Here is a 22371-nt window from a genome sequence, read left to right on the forward strand (position 1 = left end):
TGATTTCACCATTTTATTACATTAGATTTTATTTTAAAAAAAGGAATACAAGCACTACACTGGGATAACTGTAGGAAGCAAATCTCTTCTTATCTATGATTATTTTTTGAAATTCTTAATTTGCTTTGATAAATAATTTCACTTATTTCTCACAAAATATTTCTCTCATATGGGGATAAGGATAGAAGATCGCTGATAATCATAAATATGAATATATGTAATACATGAACTGCATCATTCTAACAAATGAAGGTTTAAATCAGTAATCTGAAGCCTACTAGTAATCTCAAGGCTCCCCTTCGATGAATTGGGACTAATGATATATTGTATGAACCCTGACGCACAATCTTTACCATTTTCAACTTTCTTTCAATACGATATAAGAATTTCTAGTGACTCTGAAGACTGGGTTCACGGGGTCTATTGTCACGGGGTTTGTCTTCAACATAGTGGCTCTGCGTTTTCATCACCAACGTTACAAGACAGTTGGGCATTGTTTTTAATTTGCGTTTAGGATGCCTTCCATTTCTTCATACCTGTGGTTTTCCCTTTTCAGGCACACACATCCTTTTGTTAAGAATACTTTATTAGGCATGCACAGCCTAAGTTTTTCCCCGAATTTTTCTAGATCTTGTTCTATTTCATTTTTTTCTTTATTTTCTTCTGCGGGCCACTTAAGTATTATACCAGGTCTACAAAACGTACCGTCCATTAATTTGAGGATCAATTCATTAGTTTCATCTCTTTCAAGTTCATCTCGCTGGATCTCTTGGAGAATGATTGCAATGATTTTCAATTTTCCTGCGTTCACCTGATGTTGTGCAACTCCCAAAATGTCTTTGTGTTTCGGTGTAAAATACTTCTCGGAGACGAGCATGATGAACAGTCGACTTTGCATTATTTTTTTATGAAAATTGTCTTCAAGTACTGAAGCGAGAAAAAAAGTTATGGTGATTCAGTGCATGTTTACTCATTAATAACGATGTAGAGGGGATCAGTTATCTATATGTTCATAATATTTTAAGTAGGACTCTATAAAATCATAAAATCTTTTATTTAACTCTGAATGAATACACGCACGGATTCTTGTGCTTAGTGATATGTGTAGAAATCAGAAAATAATATTGTGTGAACAAACATACGTTATTATACGAAATAATGGGAAATTTTGTGTTAAGTCGGGAGTGTTTAAAGACGAAAAATGAATTAGAAAGGTAAATTACCTTCCGATTAAAATGGACTGTTATTATTATAATCAAAACATTTTTATTAACCGAGAATTAAGTATAAGTATGTATTATATCCACTTACTCCCGAAGACTTCTTCCCGCAGTACTATTTTGTAATCACCTCGATCTCTTAGGCGTTTAAGCTCGTTTAAGCACTTATTTAGCTTGTTCTTTTCATGCGCATTCCCTATTTCTTCTTCTGGCTCTTCTCCATCACCATTCCCTATATCTTCTTCTTGTTGCTCTTCATCTTCTTTGTGGTCATAATAGGAGACAATCGCGTCATACCTATATGAACCTGTAAAGAACAAACAACCCTGCGTGATGCACTTAGTGCAACCCACACCCCCATAGTCAATCATAGATACTGCCTCTGACTGTGAGTGGTTCATTCACACAGAAGACATTACAGAGATATGGTGCAAAAGAGAACACACAATTGTGAGTTCAATGTTTTGCTTATATATTCGGAGGTGGTATTTGGTTTTTTGGATATATACATATTAATATGGAATTAACATGGAATATTTCAGTTCTAAAGGTATACCTAGGTAAAAATGCATTCTTTTCTTAAAAAAAATTCAGATCTCACATAAGATATCTGACTGGAGAAGTATGAAGTCAGGTGTCTGGCTACCATTTAATTGACTACCAAGTCTGTTGCACTGCTGCATTGTGTAATTTGCAGTGGTTGAATTGGCTAGTGCTCCTTTGGGCTGGTCAAAGGTTGGCTTTGATGAAGCACGGTTCTGTCATAAAAGTATCCATATGTCGGCAACTACCGTAGGCCTATCGACGAATTTGACATTTTGCATGCAAACGGTCGGTTTTGTAGTGCTTAAAATGAGTTAAGCAGTGTTTTATAAAAATGTTAAGCTCTGTCAGAATGACGCTAAAAAGACAGAAAGTGTCAGACGGATTATTGTGTTAAACGGAATTAATGTTCTGTACAGTTTTATAGAGTAATACCCAGACTGATGTACCTACACAGAAACCACGCCCAATGTATCGACATCTTACCACCAGGACACAGGACTCACTCTCCTTCAGGATATGCTGCTGCAATTAAACCAAAACCACCCAGTCCGTTTTGAATGAGGCACAAATTGTCACCTAAACGCGTTTTTCAAGGCTTTTAGCGAACACCAAAATGGTTTCAGCAGGTTAGAATATCAGGTGACCTCCGAGGAAGCCACTGTAAACAGCAAAACAGCGTAGTCTGTTTCTCTAATCCCAATCTAGTCCAATTACTAACTGGCCTAGACCACATCCCAATTGCATCGTTAATAACATAATGAGCATGTTAATTGACCAAGTAATTAATTGGTGAACTGCCAGTTTGTTTGATTGGCATGTGTAATTAAAAAGGGGATGACATAGATCAAGGCATACATTTTGAAACCTACCGGTGAAACAGAAGAAATATAGTTGTATTCATTATAAGTGGTTTGTAAAGTACATCCGAGGACGATACTTTTAAAAATAATTGCATAAATGTTTAAAGAAAAAGCAGATTGATTTAGTACTTAATATAGGATTTTTAAATTAAAGTTAAGACACCATTTGTTTGTGTGTTATTTATTTAGTTTTTGTACAGATTATAGGAAAAAGTCTGTTTATTCATGTTTTGTTCAGCTTTTTTTTTTTTTTTTTTTTTGAAAATATTTTTTATCTTTAGGATTAATTACAAAAAAGAGTAAATTAATAGCTAAACCTCGTTATTTTGCAGGCTAATCTATTTGGTAATTTTTTTCAGGTGAAACAGATTATCATTCTTAAAGGAGGTTTTGATTAGCTTGATCACAGCCACGGCAACTTGTTGTCCATTTGAATTTTTCACAGCTGATTAATTAAAATTTAATAGATTAATTAATGCCACAAGATTAACCGACCTGAAATGTGTGACAAACCTTATCAAAGTCACTGTACTGTGATTAAAAGCTGCCTGAAAACGACTGTGAAATGAACAACAGTAGGTTGAAACGTTTGTATTTGGTATTATTTTTAACATGAAAATAGTTCTTGAATAATATTGCATTAGCATGATACCAATGGATTCCTGATCCTTATTTTCAAAATAAGCCTTCTTATCACTGTTTAATAATGTCATAGGTTAACATGTATATTTTTTCACTTGGATAAAATCCACGTTTTTGTTATTTAAATACCGGTTTACTCTTCATAAAATTTATACAAATATAAAACTGCTAGCTTTCCCTGCTATGCCCTTGATTAAACATCCTTTACGAGATATTTTAATTAATCTGTATTTTGATATGTCTTTTACATTGTATAAGATTTTAAAATTAAAATGTTTTCCCTTTAAATATTTATGCAATAATCTTTAAACATTAACGTCTCATGAATTCAACATTTTATACCTCGATCTATGACATCCCCTATTTCACTACACCTTTCATGCAAACAAACTGGCAGCGCACCTGTAAATTAATTGGACAATTTATATGGTCATTTTGCTTTTAACAATGCAAAGACCATATTGTGATGTGGTCTAGGCTGATTAAGTAGTAAACTTGATTGGGATCTGGCCTGTGACATGTCTACATATATATAATGTGCTCTAAGCCCGAAAGGTGTTTTTGCCAGTTATGTAAGCATACTTTGTCTTTTTATTACAGATTTGTCTTCTTATTACTTACAGCAACACGGTGAACAGCAAGCCAGTGAACAAAGGCAACAGATATCCTTCTTTGTAACACACAAAGCATCATCCCTCACAGGACCTGTCGGAATGAATAAAGAAAATATTAGCAACAATTAGGAATGTGTTTTCTCTTCAACTTATTTTGACAGTATGTTTTCATAAATAAACTTTCTTATTTCCTGAATGTATTTCTGAAAAGGTTTCCTACTTCCAGTGAAAGTGAAACAAACAAGTATTTCGATTTTTAACTATACCAACATAAACTTAAATAAATGCGCGAAGAGTAAAGTAATACGTTGTGTACACGAACATCACATGTCACTATTGCAATATTTGGGTAATGAGGCAAATTGCTATAAAATAATATAACAAACAGCATTGCCAGTTGGTGAAAAACATGTAGTTCCACTTCAGAACATAGAGGTTGTTAGGATGCTTCAGACACCACACTCGAAGACCGGTTGCAATCAGGATAACTAGTGTCAAGGCTATAACCCTCGCTATGATGGCCCATGGCAGGTAAGAGTTGACAATAGCTGCAATGATAGATGAAATAAAACGAATAATAAATGATGACAAACGTAACATGATGTGCTTTGATATCGAATGATTGAAAACAACAAATAATACAATTGATTTATCAATTATGATACCAATAAGTCGTTATAAAATAAGTCTACATTTTATTATTACAGTCTAAGAAATACGTAATGCATCAGTGATACATTCAGTTCGATATTTAAAACAAAAAAAAAACAAAAAAACATCTAGTAGTCGACATTTGAACAATGAAAACTGCACGCCATGTTACATCGAATCTGTTTTTCAAGAACAGTTATATTTGCTCAAACAATACAAATACATTTACATTCACCATTTTTTCACTTATCCGTGAATTACCATTGCCTCATCCTCTGTGCGTGTGTGTGTGTGTGTTTGTGTGTGTGTCACCACCTACCAGTCGGCAACGGGTTAACATTCTTCACTTCAGCATTACATCGGTCTTCATCACTACAGTAGCATTCAACACCTTCAAAATCTTCAAACTTTCCCGTTCTGAAGTAACTAAAAAACCTCTCGAATCCTATCATTCTCAAATCCGTTGAGCCTTTTCGCGCGTAATCCCCAGTCATGTAACGACATCCGTCTCCCTCGGGGCGCTTTGCGGCACAATACCGTAAGCTATAGGCTACCGTATGGTTCTGTGAACATACAAATGATAAAATTTGCATAATAATAATAATAAGAAGAACAATAATAATAAAAACGATTTATTTATCTAAATTTGTTCTTGTAGACTTTACAAGAATGCAACGTGAATAAAAAATATAAAAAGGCTTGTAAACGAAATGTAGCAAAGAGCTACATAATATTTATCACTTTTTGAGATTTTACCATTCTACAAGTACAGTTAAGTTTTTTACATTCAAAAAAAAAAAAAGAATAATAAATAAATAAATAAATAAATGTTAACGCCCCAAAACCCACCCCACCCACCCCTTTGATTACATCATTTCCTACGACATTTTTTGTTTAACTCACCTCCTGTTTATTTATATGTCGAAAAGAAAATCCCATCTGTACACAGCCTTCACTGCACTCGGCGGTCGTGTTCACGGTCGTGTGGCTGCTATTACAGCGCACGTCTCCTAGTGGACCCAACACACTAACGCCATCTATCTCAAGGTATTTGCAGTCGATGCACAGAATGCCAAGAACTGAAATTTAACACTGTGTTGATATCAAATTTAGCTGATATATATATATATATATATATATATATATATATATATATATATATATATATATATGTGCCCCCCTACCCCATCCGCGGAGTATAAATCTGGATCCGGGCGGTAACTAATTTTGATATGTGGCTCACTGCTTTGTCTGCTCGTTAGCAAGGATAAATAGCATGGGATTTTTGTTGATATGTTTTTGTCCCAGAAAGAATGGCGTTTGTACACATAAAAGTATCTTTGCTACAATTTCACATGTTTTAGACATGATCAGATGTTAACGAGACGTGACTGTTTTATTTGTGACCACGTTAGAGATTACCTTACCTCTGCGGTTGAATGTGACGAGAAGAAACACTGCAGCCGTACACAGCTGTCGCATGCTGGGTGTTAAATGCATTAAGCCACAGAGCAAAGAAAGTGCATGTAGTACACGTTTTTACTTCGAATCAATGCGCCTATAATACCAGCCATTGAATAAGACATTGATTTACTATACAAATAAATTGAAGTGTCTTTTAAAACGCTCCCCCCGGTTGCAGTAATTGTGTTTTTTAGCGAAATAATTAGAACCAGTTAATCTACTTTATTGATTTTTGGTTTTTTACTATTAATACTTGACGAGGCGTATTTACATAAGATAACGACATTTTCTACCGGTTATTGAACATTTCAACCACAGTAGGTCGGTTTTCATGTCATTACCTATACGCTGTAGACAGCTGGTTGAGAACAATGGGTTCGATTTTTTTAACAATCATACTTAAGAGTCGGGGAAAATAAACACAAAGCTTCACACAATGTTTCGCCATACCATATGATGTTTATTCATTCAAAATTATTTCAATAACGTGCAAATAAAAAGTATAGTTGTAACATAAGTGGTATATGTCATTGGCAGGGAAATAAGAACTTTTCTCAACGATTCTGTGCAACCGATTTTCAGTTCCACATACAGCCTGTTTGATGCAAACATAGACAAAGATATATCAATATCACTCGCCCCCGTTGCCATTAATCTCAACATCTAATTCAATTTGTTCTTGGTGCAGTCCGTCTCTATCAGCTCTTTCAGCTTGGTTTTCAAGCATTGGCATGAAGTCCACGATGTCATTAAAAAACTTATCCATAGCGTCTTCATTGGGTTTTTCAAAACGCGGCTGTTTCATTAGTTCTCTTACAGACGCATATTGTTTATTTTGTTTCAGTTTGCGGTCGAAATCTTCCAAAATTATTGGAATTATTCTTATTTTGTCGTCGTTTAGCTTTTTCCTTGCTCTTCCACATTGGTCATTCACGCCTTCCATTTCAAAATACCGCGGTGAGACGATCATGATGAACCGACTGCTGGCTTCAATGCCAATGTCTTCCTTTTCTGGAAATACACAAAATGTACAAATTTGAATGATTTACTCTGATAATAAACACACACACATACAGCGTGTATTGTTTGAGAACAATGGTCGAGGGTTACTACCCTGTGCTTCAAACTCCTCTTTCAAACCCAAAAATAATGGAAAACTTTCAACATTAAAAAAGCAGCTTACGTATGGACTTCAATCTTATGGCTGCAAATAAACACATTTGTTAACTACACGAGTTGAGCATTTGTATCTTTCATTAATATGAAATTCCGCTTACGTCTTGCAATATCCCCGACCCTTTCGTCGGGTTTATATATTCTAAAACCACGGCGTTCCAACTCTGGTATTAGCCTCCCTTTCACAAACGCTTTGTCCTCTTTTGCGTACTCATTGTACGAAATAAAGGCATGATAGTAGAATCCTAGAAAATAGAGACGCTTGATATTAGAGCATGACAGAGTTAAATCATGGAGTTGCTACTCTCTCTCTCTCTCTCTCTCTCTCTCTCTCTCTCTCTCTCTCTCTCTCTCTATATATATATATATATATATATATATATATATATATATACGTAAGAATTAAGTTCAAATCTATAAATTAAAAGATAATAACAGGGTATCAACCAAAAAGAATTTAACCATTTTCTCACAATCAACAGACTGAAAGATTTTAATATTAAGATTTAATTTTAATATAAAGTTTTAATTCTTCATCCAACAAACAGTATTCAGGGTAAACCCTGCAGGCGCAAATGGTCTGTAAGCATTTCACCTTCTTAACTAACCCCTTTTTAGTTTTAACAACAATATTTAAACTCTCATAAATGTTCGACGTTACCAAGATGAAACAACATACGAATATTGTATATTAATCCATTTTTTCATTGAGAAACTCAACACGTTTTGACAGCACATATTACCACAACGTTTAACGTTCTGCAGAATGCTTCCTGGTGACTGACTCTCAATTAAAGAATTGCTTTAATTTACCGTCATAGATGTCGAATATTACCTTTTATTTCACCGGTTTCTCTCCACTCATCTGAAAGAGTTATGGCAGAGAGCGTTAACATAAATATGAATCATTAGAAATCTGAACATGGATATTGAAGGACAATTTTTGTATTAAATACGTTGTTATAGATACGAAACATTTGACGATGGCGGGAGTTTCAGACAGGGTTTAAGTCATACAGCATGCTGTTTAAAAACAGAAACATAATCTAAAAACAGTTGTCCGTCTTATTGAGTTTCCTTCAGTCTTAACTTTAATATCTGGTCTTAAACCACTATGAAATAAGAAATTAAAATAAAACAGAATCCATGTCTGTTTTTCTCTACCTTTTTCTCTACCAACGCGTTTGGACAACATTTGTCAGTATACAAAATGCAAATCACTATTGTCTTATAACGCTAAGGGTTATCGTTAACGGCAGCTATTTTTTACCTTCGGCGTCTCCTTCTTTCAAATCATCTGGAACAATTCAAGCAACGATTACATAATAACAATAATAATAATAATTTTCCATTAAATGTTATAAAATTAAATTTGTTAAAATATTAGTTAAAATTATTTACAAAACTGATGACAAACACTGGGCGAATTAAAAGTTTTAGTCTTGCAACCTGAAACCTTCTAGAAAGCATTTTAGATACAGATGGTGGAAATGACAATGAGGCCTTCGAGCTGTTTTCTTGAAAATGAAATCATGAAAAATATACGCATGCACAATTAGAAAACAAAATAGCGAACAGCAATTGTCAAACGCCAAGATCTTATTCACGTTGAAATCAAAGTTGCAAATCTTGTAGTGCCTGACCACGGCGTGAGAAAATAAACTTACTATCGCCTTCAAAATTTCTCGTTCTTGCAGTCAACTTTACTCTAAGAATTATGCCTTTCCGTAGTGCCCAGATAAAAACTATTGGTGCTGAAACTATGATAACGATGCCCACGGAAGCACAAGGAATGATGATATTCAACGCAGGTCTCACACTGGGGATGGCTGCAATTAATGTAAAATAAATATAAACTAAGTTTAAAAACTGAATTCATACATATACACAATCCGTATTATTGCGATGTGTAATTATGTAGGACAGTATGTTGAATCGAATATTTTGCAAAGGAAAAACATTTGTTACATACTGCACCGGTATTGTTAGGCTACAGAGGTGTAAATGCCGACGATTTTCTTATACTTAAAAATTATATTGCATTTCATAAGGACAGTAGTTGACTTAAAATTATTTGAAGGCAGTTAAAGATTATTTCAACACCACCTCCTCACGTGGCACCATAGGGTTCCTTTGACAAAGATATCGAACAAACTTGTGGTGTTGCAGTTTTTGTTTCATCCTTTAGTTCATTTCTAAAAATCATCACCGGTACTTGAACGCAAGGGTCGACTATTGGAATTATAGAGACACTATAGCCGATAATACAATGTAACTGTCAGCTGTAATCAAAGCAAAATCAAAAGAAAAGAGCCGCTTAGGAAAAACACACAATGCCTACCCGTTGGGAGTGGGCCCAAATTAATGATATCTTTATTACACATATCACCGTCATTGCAGAAGCATTCTTTTCCCTGGATGTCCACGATAGTGAAATACTGAAATATAGGTAGCAGTTGATGTACGTCCGAAACAGCTTTGTGACTCAGTTCCTGAAACAATGGACTCTGCGCATCATTCGACATATCCCGACATCCGGGGGTCACCAGGAGCTCCACTGCGCAGGACCGGAAGTAAATTGTCATGTTCACAGCTTTGTTTACCTAAAGAAAAAAATGACAATTTATAACAATTTACTCTTGATTTCTTTTTTCTCTTTATTCTCTTCGCGAGTAGGTGTTTCTTTAAAAATCGGTATGCCATTAATTACATGTATGTTGCAACCACTTCATATTACATGTAAATATGTATAGGGCTTACATGCACTTGTGGTAATGAAAACGCTTACTAAAATGTGAGCCAACTTTCATAATAAATAGAGCCAGCCAGACTTTGTCACCTCTAATCTTTTATCTTAGCAGGCCCAAATATATGAAAGACACATATTTACCGATTCGTACACGGTTACCATGCTAACTTGGAACTGGATACATGCTTCGCTGCAATTTCTGGTGACATTTATAGCGGTCGGGCTGTCCATGCAGCGGGGGTCAGCTTGTAAAGCTCGGTTCATAAGGGCTATGGCACTCGTCTCATTACCCTCCAGATACATACAATCTACGCACTGTAGTGCTCCTTGAAAAAAATAACACGATGATAAGACGTTAATATAAAGACCAGCTATAGTTCTATGTTAGATAAGAAGTGCCTTCTTCAGGACTTCTCCGTGGATTATTCTGAATTTTTAGCAGGCACACTTGTACAAGCAGGCACACAAGCAGAAAACTTTAACAGATGTGGCAGCAACACCAGTCTAACAGAACCAGTTTGGTTGCTTGTGCATAGCATTAAAATCGGTCGTTTTATACAATTTGTTTTAAGCCATATTCGCCCAAGGTTCTAATGAAATGAAAACGAATATATCAAAATAGCCGTAATTAATAATTGCGGCAGAGATGTGGTTTCTCGGGAGAATTATGAGATTATCTTGGACAGAGAGAATAACAAATCAGGAAGTTTTGGAGAGAGCAAGAACAAAGCGTTTCCTTCTAAAAAGCATACGAAAGAGACAGTTGGAATTTTTAGGACACGTAATGCGGAAGGAAGAGCTGGAACATCTTAGTGTGACAGGCAAGATCAATGGAAAGCGAAGCAGGGGCGAAGCAGGGGCAGGCAAAGATTAACCTGGGAAAACATGTCCTATGGACGTGCATTCCCTGGAATGTACTGTCCTACCCGGACCTAGATTCCCAGCTGTATCTTTACGCAGCTAGGACATGTATTCCTGTCGGACATAATTTCCTTTCACAGTCTAGCTGGGAAAATACGTCCGACTAGGACATCGATACCTGTCTGCAGGACTTAGAATACTAAGTAATGGGTGTCCCCTGGACGTTAGATCCCAGGAAATTATGTCCTAAGACATGCGTTCCGAGGAATGGAAGAGCCAGGACATGCATTCATAGGACTTTGTGTCCGCAGGACATTCATTCCTAGGAATACATGTCCTACGGACATGCATTACGGCGGACATCCATTCCCTTCACACCGGCGGCACATGTAGCATTCATAGAACACATTCAGAACAGCGGACTATTGAAAAGCTTGCCGCTTAATTCTCGATTAGACACTGAATAGATTCCCAGCGGGGATTACGCAATAAGCATTCAAGTGGGGCGGCCATATTTGATCGGCCATATTTGATTCGGTTAGTCCGCTGTTCTGAATGCGGTCATACATGTACTAACAAACATGCAACTTTTGTTATCTTTTAGTTTCGTAAAAAGCCTCACGTTTTTACTGGTACTTACCAACATTCGGAATAACTATAAAATATAAAAGACAAAAAGCCTGCCATAAGTTCATTACGGATTCTTAGTTCTCACACTTCAAGAACTGACACTGCAGCAAATTTATTCTTGTACATGTACTAGTATGCGTGCGCATATTGCAATGTAAATATCGACTAATACCAATCGAAAAAAACTGAGCGCGGTTTGAAAAACGAACTTCATTCAGATCGACCCGAGAGGTTTACAATTGCGCAATCAATAAAATGATTGCGGGCCAAATTGGTCCGCTTTCACATTGAAATCTACGTAAACATATACATGTCAGGGACCATTCCCAGACCCTATCGTACTAACTGTGGATCTATCTATCTCCAAGGGGATTCTCGCTAAATTGCAATCAACTTAGGCGGAACAGATGTCTGGCACGCCTACTGGAGGTGCTAGGGGGTTATTAATTATCGTATAGCAGCTTCAGTACACTTGCCAGACATCTAAGCCGCTTAAGCAGAAAGTAATTTAGCGAGAAAAGCCTAGGAAATGGATCGATACTGTTAGATCGATCTAGGTGTGCGAGCCAAGTCTAATTCTTAACAATGTTTACGAAAGAACTAAAACGTCTGAATTAAGTCTTTCAGTTTGATGATCGATTTGCCTCCCCACTGTGCAGGGTTGTATTTGATCGTTAAAATTCCACTATCAATGACAGAACGACCTTCGGGTCATGTTATCTTATACGTTCAGAGCGCTGAAGGTTTTATTTCGGTTTTTGTTTCATTCGCAGACAATTGACAAATAACTTGATTTTCGGTTGAATTACTCCTCGCATTAAGTCCGACAATTTCCATTGTGCACATTTGTTATTCAAAACCACATTATAAATATGGTTGGAGACTTTCACGAGTTGTCTACGGGATTTAATATGTAAGATTCAGATTCTGATCTTAAATCTAATATGTAAGATCCTGAAAATATCTATCCATTCTTTCACCCATTTATCTAATCTAATCGGTGGATCCCAGATTTACAGGTATACCGGTATTCAACAAAGTATTTCTTAAATTATGATAGTGTTTTTATTACTTCACTCAATCTAAATCAACACTGTTTTAAGCTCATTCAACAACAACACAAAACGCCATGAGACGGAATAGAGACAATTATAATCACATTTGTTAGGTTAAGAACCACCCCAGCATTAGCTACATGTGCATTTACAGTGTATGTTGCACAATCTACACGCATCCTGTCCTATACGATATTGAAATATTTGAATGCAAATAATTTGGCTGTCGTTAAAAAAGGATATAATTGTAGCGGAGAACGTATTGACACGGAATGCTAACAAATAAACACTCCCAACTAAAGCATCGGTCATGCAGTTTCAAACAAAAAACTTCCAGTGACTGACATCTTTGTTTCAGTACTCTCATGGACACATGCACACATATTACCCTATCAGTATTATTTATTAATTAACCAAATGATGGATTGAAACCAGAATATGAAGCCCATTTCTCGCATATATATATATATATATAAACAAATGATGGATTGAAATAAGAATAAGTAGCCCATTTCTCCCCTATTCATTTACAGAATTTGGAGTTCACTCAGTGATTAACAGAAACATGACATAGTCAGAAAATTAACGAACGTAGATATTTCTAAATCTTCAAGATGCATGTATATATAGAATATATTATCTTTGTTATAAGTGCTACGGGATGAAGTATTTTCTGATGCAACAGTATGGTCCAAAAGAGATAGGCAGTGCATAAAAGTCACATATACAGGTAAGTGCACATGAATAAACTATACTTGAAACTAATCGTCATCTTAATACAAACACCATAACATGCAGTACGTGGCAGCCATTAGGGTGGTTAGCAACAGTTCCAGACTGCACACGCCGCTGCAGCTTGAAGTTTGAGGCTTGTGTGTAGCAGTAACAGCACTTGAACTGGTCTCTTTAATTCCTTTGGTAGATTTCGAAGACAAAGTCGTCGTGGGATGTGTGGGTTTTGTAGACTTAGCTGTGATCCTAGTTGTAGATGACTTTGTGGGCGTGGTCGGGGTCACAGATGATTTTGTGGGCGTGGTCGTGGACGTAGATGCACTGGAAAGTGTTGTCATCGGTCTGGTACATCCATTTTGGTTACATGTGCAGACTTCGGCTGATGTGGTGTGACTTTGTAGGCCGGTGCCAGTCAAGGCATCCAATGAAAACAACCCAGTCATGGCTGCGTCACTGTCTGTCAATCGTGAACATCTGTCAGCAGATTTACTCGCAGAGCATAACCGCTCCGTCAGCTTCATAGTGACGGTCACCAATGACTTAATTAAAGAAAGAAAATATAGTGAAAATAAAAAAAGCCACTTTAGAACCAACATGACAATCACTTTTTGTTAGTTGGTTTGTTTGTATTCTGTAGGAGAACAAAAAGAATCAATATAGACTTTGATTGGTGGCATGAAATTTAATTGACATTTTTTCTCGTTTACATTACTGTATTCCACTTAACGTGCTTCTGAAAATTTATGTTGCTTCACCTGCCAACATTTCACATATTCTATTTCATAATGGTTTCAGGCAATGGAATACAAAGCAAAACATATCTATTTATAAATGTGCTTGAACTTTCTTGTTTGTTTGTTTGTTGGCTCGTTATTTTTTTAGTTTGTTTGTTTGTATGTATTTTTTTTTTGAATAATTTATTTTCTTACCGCAGAAATCGTCCCTTCGCCCACAGAGCTCAGACATGACCCACGGCAGCTGACAGTCTTTGTCTGAGATGGATTCGACACACACTTTTGGTCCATTTCCCCCAGAAACCAGTTCCCAATAAGTCCTAGGAGTAACTGTACCATGAAGTCGCTGGAGGTATACTCCATGTACTCACATTTGGGGCATTGCACTGCTGGAACTTTTGCATAAATGATGGATGAATACCAGTAAATAAATAAATGAAATAATTGATTTAAAAAGAAACAAGTAATCATCATTTTTACAAACTAATGAAAATGAACATTATGCATTCAAATAAAACTTCCGTAAATATTACTTGTAAATCATACTAATGGAAGAGACCTATAACAGTATGACAAAAAAAGTTCTAAAAATGTCGATGATGATACATGTATTAGAATAATAATAACTATCATTAATAATAATAATAATAATAATAATAATCTTTATTGGAGAAATCGCAACCCGAAGGTTGAAGTTATACAATTACATATATGAATATTTAAGTCAAGGAATCCTGGTCATTTTTGCACTGGTGCACTCCGTAGGCGGTCTCACCTCCCTGGGGAGCATACATCATTAATATTGCAATCCCTACCTTGTGGTAATGTCGCAAGACTCGTGGTATCCACATTACATCGGTCTGAGTTACACACACACAGGCGTCCCTCCATGGCGGTCACAGTGGATACACTGTTTGGGAGGATGTTCTGAATGTCCTCCAGATTAGCCAAGGTCAGATTCATACACCCTTCTTCGACACTGGTCGTTGCTAAGCAACCGCGTACCCAGTCACGTGAGTTAAGAGCGGCGTTGGTGTCCTAGAGAGATAGATATTGGGGATAGGATTTAGGCCATCTTCTGAGTCTTCCAGAAGACGGTCAGATTTTCAAGTTTACATTGACGGGTATCTGTCTTTTTCTGTCGGAAGACGGTCAAAAATGGGGGATGGATCCACAAATATAATTTGGAAAACTGTCAGAAAATATCTCTGGATCCGCCCCTGCAGGTACACTGTACCGTATAGCCAATAAAAAACAAGACTACTGGTACGCGTTTAATCGATAACTGATTTAATACTCGTCAGATTACCATCCGCCCCCTTCCTTATGAATAGGTATTACTTTATTAATACAATGCAACCGACGTGTAGCCGCATGTTAGAAGACAATGTGTGTTACGCACAGCAGTAGGAGGCCGCTAGCCCTTCCCAGCAAGGAGTCAACTAAGCCGCAAGTTAGAAGACAATGCGTGATTACTAACAGCAGTAGGAGGCCGCTACCGCTCCCCAGCAAGGAGTCAACACAGCAGTGCGTAACCCGGGCTTAATTAGGGGTTATTAGTTGTCCACTTATGATCGGTATTGTTCGTCTTGATTGCAGCACACTTCCTACTCACTATTGGTTCGCCCGCCTCTTCTTTAAATGCTCTCTCAAACCATTCCTCAGTCAGCCGAGAATGGAAACACGTTTATCTGCCGATAAACTTCGTCGTTGATGTATTATTTGGCATCATTCTACAGTGGGTCATAAGGCTCTATCTATGATTTTTTTTCGTCTGGCATTTTACCAGATTAAGCTGACGCTTGAAAACTGAATTTAATGAATAATTTTCTCACGTGCACGTATCCAGCTAATTTTACGACAATAACTTCCAGGGCACCTCCGCCATTTGCAATTGTAGACGAACCACGTGTTTCCAACTGATAGGTCAATACAACTATACCAGACCCATTGCACGATAAAAAACAGTTTATATTTAATGAATTAAAAAAAACATTTGAGGATCGCGATTTTCTATTGATAAACTATCGATGGTATCCCTGTATTAAATCATCCACTGCTACCCCCTCTGTTGTAGTGTAGCATGACTCGTATCACAAGATGGTCTTAGAAATGAAGTAATTAAGACAGGCCTACACTCTGATAGTTTTAAGTCTATTATTAACCCTAATGTCGTTTAATTTCTTGTCATTCTTTCTAGAACTCCCTGAGCCATCGCAAAGTTATTTGCCAGGACATTAAAAGGCTACTTCTTAACGGATTTTTATTTTATTTTCACCGAGTCCAAAAATGTTCGAGGACGTCTCTGTCGTTATCGCCGTTTCTCGGACGTCATTTAAACGGCGTTGAACGGCAGTCCCAGACAAAGGATCGGCAGTTTCTAAATAAAAGAACTTGTAAATGCTGCATCTAGCCAGTTATTGTTCCTAAGTAAAGAGAGGCGATAATGATCTGTTCTTTCTTCTAGCTTAGTTTGTCGACTAAAATGAACAATTTTAGGCCTACAATGCAACCACCAATTATTACGACCATTAGGGCCTAATGAGGTTCTGTTCTTTGCTACACTCCCTTTCTTCATGATCGCCAAACCTGTGGGGTGCTGTGTTTTAAATATATAAAAGGGGTCTCGCGAGGTAAAGCTATAACAATGAACTAAAATCCTATGAATAGGCCTATCTAATAAACCATGAAGCACGTAGCCTAGGCCTCTTTGACCGACATCAAATTTTTACATTCTTTGTTATAATAAGGGGGCGAACGTAGTCTAATTTGTCTTTTCGTGGTGATTTTGCTCGAAATAGCGGAGTCAAGTAAATCGGTGATTTACCGTTGGTAAAATCATCGCTCCTGCGTCCTCACAGATTACTTTCTAATCCCCCGTAATTAACGCAGTCAGGAATAAGCGCTGAAATAGGGGATTTTGTATCAGGGAAAAAATTAGTATTTATCTTTTGTTATCACGTATCTGTATTATGTAATCCTGTAACTCATTTTCCCAAGGCAACCACCAATTATGACGACCATTAATGAAGTTCTCTGCTACACTCTCTCCTCATGATCACTTGCTCGATCGTGAAACCCTGGAGGTGTTGGGTATATATTTGGGGTAGTTTACTATAGCATGCTACACTCTCCTCATGATCACTTGCTCGATCGTGAAATCTGGAGTGAAACCCTTTGTTTGTCTAACAATGGTTTAAATAAATAAAAAGGGTGTTACGGAGGTGAGGTTGCTTAAGTCATAAGAATAATGAACGAAAAAATACGATGAACATTTAATACACCACGAGGCACGTATGTTTTGACCGCCATCGCCTTTTTTACATAAGATGTTTCATCAAGAGGGCAGATGTAGTCCAATATGTCTTTTGTTGGTTATTCTGCTTCAGGTGGCTGAGATTAGTTGATCGATGATGTACTGTTGGTAAGAGTAGCTATCATCACATCCGCGTCCTAACGGATTACTTTCCAACCCCCCATAATTAACGCAGCCAGGAATAGGCGCTGAAATAGGGGGTATTATATCTGAAATTAATTTTTGTAATTATCTATCCGTAAAATAAGAATCGTTACATTATCACGTATTTTTCCAGATTGAAAATATATTATAATATGCACACTGATCAAATTATAAAGAAAATCTCCAGATGTAAACAAAGGACAGTCAAGTATCACTCATCCCAGGCTGCAGGGCAGATAAAGAGAATTGAATGGAGCGCGAGTGATCTGGCAACCCTACAATTTCGTCATAATGATTCATGGGCAAACAATAGAAGCATGAAATTAACACCTTTTACAGTGTGAAGGACGACACCTAATGAGGCTTTTGTTTTCCCCCTGGATGGTTATTACAAAGTAAGAATGTTGACGTAAGTGTTATCTGCTTCCTGGTGAAGACTTTTGCGTGTTCAAAGGAACAATGGAAATGTCATTTCAAAACAAAGAGCCACATTTCCCTACTTAGGTGGCCAAAATTTTGTCAATGAAACGAAAAAAAAAAAAAAAAAAAAAAAAAAAAGAGACAAAATCACCAGCTGTTACTGACTGAGTCTAACTCAAATGCAAAAAGGTACGCACAGCGACAAAGCGCTATTGTAAACAGTGACCCGACGATGAGATCAATAGATGTATAAATGACTTATTGTACTATAAAATTGTACCCCTGCCCCTACTTGTATATTATTACACACATAAGGCCATCCTATACCAGAGTTGCAGATTGATTTTCCATTATGCAGTCTCTTGCACTGAAGAAAAATACTCATATATAATTTGCGGTCCTAGTAGAGGGTCGGTCCTCACTCAAATCAAAATAAACTAGCAAACATGAAAATTGACAAGCTGTATTAGGATGTAAAGTGTTGAGAACCCTTTAAACACGGTGTATGGTAATATGCACGTTTAGACAAATTTTAATTTTAATTTCAATTTAATTTAATTTTATTTTTAATTAAAATTAATATTACCGAAATGAGGAAATGTCGTTTGCGTCATGTATCAATATTTGTGCGCATAATAGTACCTACGTTATAAACATTCAGCAAAGATCTTTGGAAGGCCGATATTTCGTCGTTTATATCAAATGAAAACTATCTGATACCCATCGTATCAATCATTATACATGATGAGCGATTAGCATACTAATTTATGTCCCCAGTCATAATAACTTTAACAATTACAACAATCCTCCCTACTCTGCTTTTCGTTGCAAAAACAATTAGCCACAACTGTTTTAACATTAAAAGATATCAATAATAATGATAATTCCAAAATTTCAAAAGTACCTTTGGGGTACGAACTCCCGTCGGGTAGGTTACAACGTTTGCAACGACGTTAACCGTTATTCCACCAGTGCTATTACACTTTCACACCGATATCGACAGATCTGTATTGCCGCGCATGCCGAAGCTTTGCGGAAATTGCCGAAGGCTAGGAAAATTCTTCAAAATATATAATTTTATTACTTTTAATCAACTCTCTCACTGCCCTGAGGTATAATGGCTAAAACCTTTCAGTTGTCACCAGACTTTGTAATTTGGGAGAAAAAAGTGAAACAGGAACTTCTGGTGATGAATAATAGATTATAGTGCTGCAAGGTCTTGTTTTCTATCCCTGATGTACGAGTAGCTTTTTTACAGTTTCTATAATTCTCTTAACGTATGAAAATATGCAGGTTTTCTGATACAATAAGACTTTGATAAAATCAAAACCAATTTTACTTTTCAAGTCGGGAGTCGGGATAAATATCGGCAAGGTGGAGATATTTCTCGCCGGCGCTTCCGCAACAGCAAGACTGAAGGACGCAAGTTACAAAGCGAAACATATTTAGTCAAGTTAAAGACTTAATTACCGGCCTAACAGCGGCGATAGTGACTCCCGCTGTGAGCGACTTGCGCTGTCTATCGTAATCCCCCTATCATTAACACTGTCGGGGGCACACGCACGTTCGCCGTGCGTGTGCTATTAAAGTGACCGGGGACTAAATAGCTACACGGTACATCGAAATAATTACACATCCTCATATCCTCTTTTGTATATTTGTATCAGTATATATTAACAAATATTATTCATTTATGGGTTGCCACAATAAATTTACGTGAGCTAAGTCAAGGTCGCATACATTTTTTGTAATATTTGCAGTTTTGACTTTTCCCATTATCCCCGAAGTATAAATATTTTCACTGTTGACGTCCATAGTATCCATCAATGTGAATAGAAATCAAATATGTTTTGAATGTTCTATAAATCATCAGTGCAAATATTTCACAAAATACGGGGGTCACAGACATGACCAAAATGTTCATTTTTTTCTGAAATGGCACTTATCTGGTATTTTATTATTTTGAATATCGGGATAAGCTTTGGGGAAGAGAGAGAAAAACAAATAAATAGATTGGCGCCCTTCTTACTGCTCTACCCCTGATACCTGCACTACCAGACTTGAGACACCGTGGATACTTACTGTCTTTGTTAAGGACTGGGAAACCCTCAGATAATAGCAGGACCCACTGCACTCTCCAAAGCTTGTCGCCGCAGAGGGGTTATCCTCACACCGCCGGTCGTAATTCCGGTAAAGGGTTTGTGAGAGAGGGTCCAAGTTGTAACCAAATGACTGGCAGATAAGGCATTGAATGGCTGTTCCTAGTTTTGACAAATATATAAATTCAAAAGAAATAACAAGTCCCTTGCTCTCACGGGTCTTCCTCAAGTTTATAAGTTTTTAAAGGGGATTAAATAAACCCAACTCTTCTCCATACACCCTTTATATTTACATACGACTGGTTATTTGTGCAATAAAATAAGATAAAATAAGATTAAATAATATTAAATTGAATTCAATAAAATAAATAAAATTTAAAAATAATTTAGATCAGTCGCACTTCTCTCCCTCCCCTATTTTTTACTGTATTTGTACTATCTAAAGGCAAAACTATTTGGTCTATGTACATGTAGCATGAAAGTGCACAAATACATGTAATTTACCTGACTCCACAAAACACAGGAGGAACACCAAGCTTTGGCCAATAGAAGCCATGTTGAGACGACTGCACTTTCTGCAGTTAGTCAATCAACATATAATGCACACGGTGTTGTTTTACTTGCTCGTTTTTGAAAACAGGAAAAAAAAACGCATGCGCATTTTTGACACTTCCAAGAAGTGCAATAACAGGACCTTCAATGCGGTGCCTCATTCAACAGAAGTATTTTTTGATCAATTTGTTCGTGCAGTGACAAAACAGTTTTTATTGATTTCTGTTAAAACTTCTACAGTGTGGCTTCATTGATAGTACCTGTAGACTACTAAAACAGCTAGTTTACACAATCAGAGACAAAATGTCAATCAATTAATATTAGAGGAACTCATGTCAGTTAAGTATCCCAGTTCAAACTGTTGGGTGTTTTTATCATTAACAATCTTAAATGGTCTGAACATGTTGATTTAACTATAAAAAAGCATGCATACGATTATTTTTTCTGCGCCAGCTTAAACGTGCTAAACTGTCCTCATCTGATCTTGTTCAGGTATATCAGAGTTTAATTCGGACTGTGGTTGAATATGCTTGTCCTGTGTGGCACCCTGGATTAACTGGAGAACAATGTAAAATAATAGAATCCATCCAGTCAAGGGCACTTAGGATCATTTTCCCTGAATTAACTTATGTTGATGCTCTAGACAAAGCAAAACTTATTACATTAAAAGAGCGCAGAGTTGAACTCTGCAAATCATTCTTTGCAAAAATACAAAATGACACAGACAAGCTGAACTACCTTTTCACCTGCAATCCACACAGGAGACTAAGAAATAGCCTGTCAAATTTTAACATACCAAAAATTAGAACTGAACGTTTTAAAAACACTTTTATTCCTTTCTCTTTGTTAAACCATTAGTGGGCTAATTTTTTTCTTTTAAAAAATTATTTTGGCCTTTGTTGTATTTAATTATCATAACTCCATCCTCTTTTACACTAACTTTCAGATGCCTGTGCAAAAATTTACTTTGTTCATTTATTTTAATGTGTCCCTTTTTTATCTCATTAAGTTTTATTTGCATATCCTATATTATACCTGTATATTATTATTTTAATTTGTAAATTTTATTCTCACTCCATTTTATGTATAACTTCAACCTTTTGGTTGCCATGTCTTAATAAACTTATTTACATATTTACATTTAATAACTGATTTATAATCACTTTAAAAATAAGACTAGATTTTCATGCAACGATACAGATTAGAACCGACGGGTCGAAAATCACACAGCAAAGCGGGTAAATTCAGAATATATATATACCAACCAGCAAATGATAATACAGGTGATGATAAAACACAGAGGCAATATAACAACACAAATAACATTCTAGAGAGCTTTCAGTTTCTTACAAAGAGAAAAGAACAGAGAAAAGAGCGATTTATTTTGAGTAAGTCCTTATATACAAGTTCGGTTAGTACATGTTCGCCAACCAAATTAAATTATACAATGATCAGTTTTACCTATAAGAGAGTAGTATAGATTACGCAACGTTACAGGAAGAGATTCAAACTTGCACACCGGACTGTACTTTACTTAAAGAGACGTCTACCGGTAACAATACAAAACAATATCAACTAACACAGTACAGGTACTGTACCTATGATAGGCACACTTAGAAAGCTTTTTATTCTGAGAAATTAGAGATGGTACCATTCTACCGGTACCTTCCACCTTTCACCATCATATCCATCTTCCGCGGTACATCGACACTCTTTCTCATTGCATCCCTCTACACAGAACTTATTGTTGTTGTGACCGTAACCCCGGTGACCCATTACTATTGTGCTACACGTAACTTTACATGTAGGTCTACTGTATATAGTCTGTATGATGTACGTGACAGAAGCTTAGCTTCATCTTAGCAATGGAAGAAATACACATTTTGTTTGCTGAGATGGGTTTAAG

General features: G+C 36.5%; 3 protein-coding genes across 3 annotated transcripts; all 3 read right to left on the reverse strand.

The window, feature by feature from the left end:
• Positions 1 to 4: 4 nt before the first annotated feature.
• On the reverse strand, positions 5 to 6017 carry LOC106173035 (uncharacterized). Its single transcript, XM_013554014.2, has 7 exons — positions 5961 to 6017; positions 5437 to 5612; positions 4853 to 5096; positions 4269 to 4430; positions 3890 to 3973; positions 1312 to 1527; positions 5 to 927 (listed from the first exon to the last, which is right to left on the reverse strand). Exons 1-7 carry the CDS (start codon positions 6013 to 6015, stop codon positions 500 to 502), a joined length of 1365 nt encoding a protein of 454 aa, XP_013409468.2. The 5' UTR covers positions 6016 to 6017; the 3' UTR covers positions 5 to 499.
• Positions 6018 to 6442: 425 nt separating this feature from the next.
• On the reverse strand, positions 6443 to 11525 carry LOC106173051 (uncharacterized). The gene is made up of 8 exons (XM_013554030.2): positions 11424 to 11525; positions 10064 to 10248; positions 9515 to 9776; positions 8841 to 9002; positions 8444 to 8470; positions 8009 to 8038; positions 7275 to 7418; positions 6443 to 7008 (listed from the first exon to the last, which is right to left on the reverse strand). Exons 1-8 carry the CDS (start codon positions 11476 to 11478, stop codon positions 6629 to 6631), a joined length of 1245 nt encoding a protein of 414 aa, XP_013409484.2. The 5' UTR covers positions 11479 to 11525; the 3' UTR covers positions 6443 to 6628.
• A 629-nt stretch (positions 11526 to 12154) lies between these two features.
• On the reverse strand, positions 12155 to 20491 carry LOC147760535 (uncharacterized). Its single transcript, XM_087018910.1, has 5 exons — positions 20418 to 20491; positions 19897 to 20075; positions 14750 to 14972; positions 14130 to 14329; positions 12155 to 13739 (listed from the first exon to the last, which is right to left on the reverse strand). Exons 1-5 carry the CDS (start codon positions 20467 to 20469, stop codon positions 13242 to 13244), a joined length of 1152 nt encoding a protein of 383 aa, XP_086875036.1. The 5' UTR covers positions 20470 to 20491; the 3' UTR covers positions 12155 to 13241.
• Between the last annotated feature and the right edge of the window lie 1880 nt (positions 20492 to 22371).

This window comes from Lingula anatina, chromosome 8 (assembly GCF_051362555.1).
Source record: "Lingula anatina isolate TDL-2025a chromosome 8, LinAna3.0, whole genome shotgun sequence".
NCBI classification, from domain to species: Eukaryota; Metazoa; Brachiopoda; class Lingulata; order Lingulida; family Lingulidae; genus Lingula; species Lingula anatina.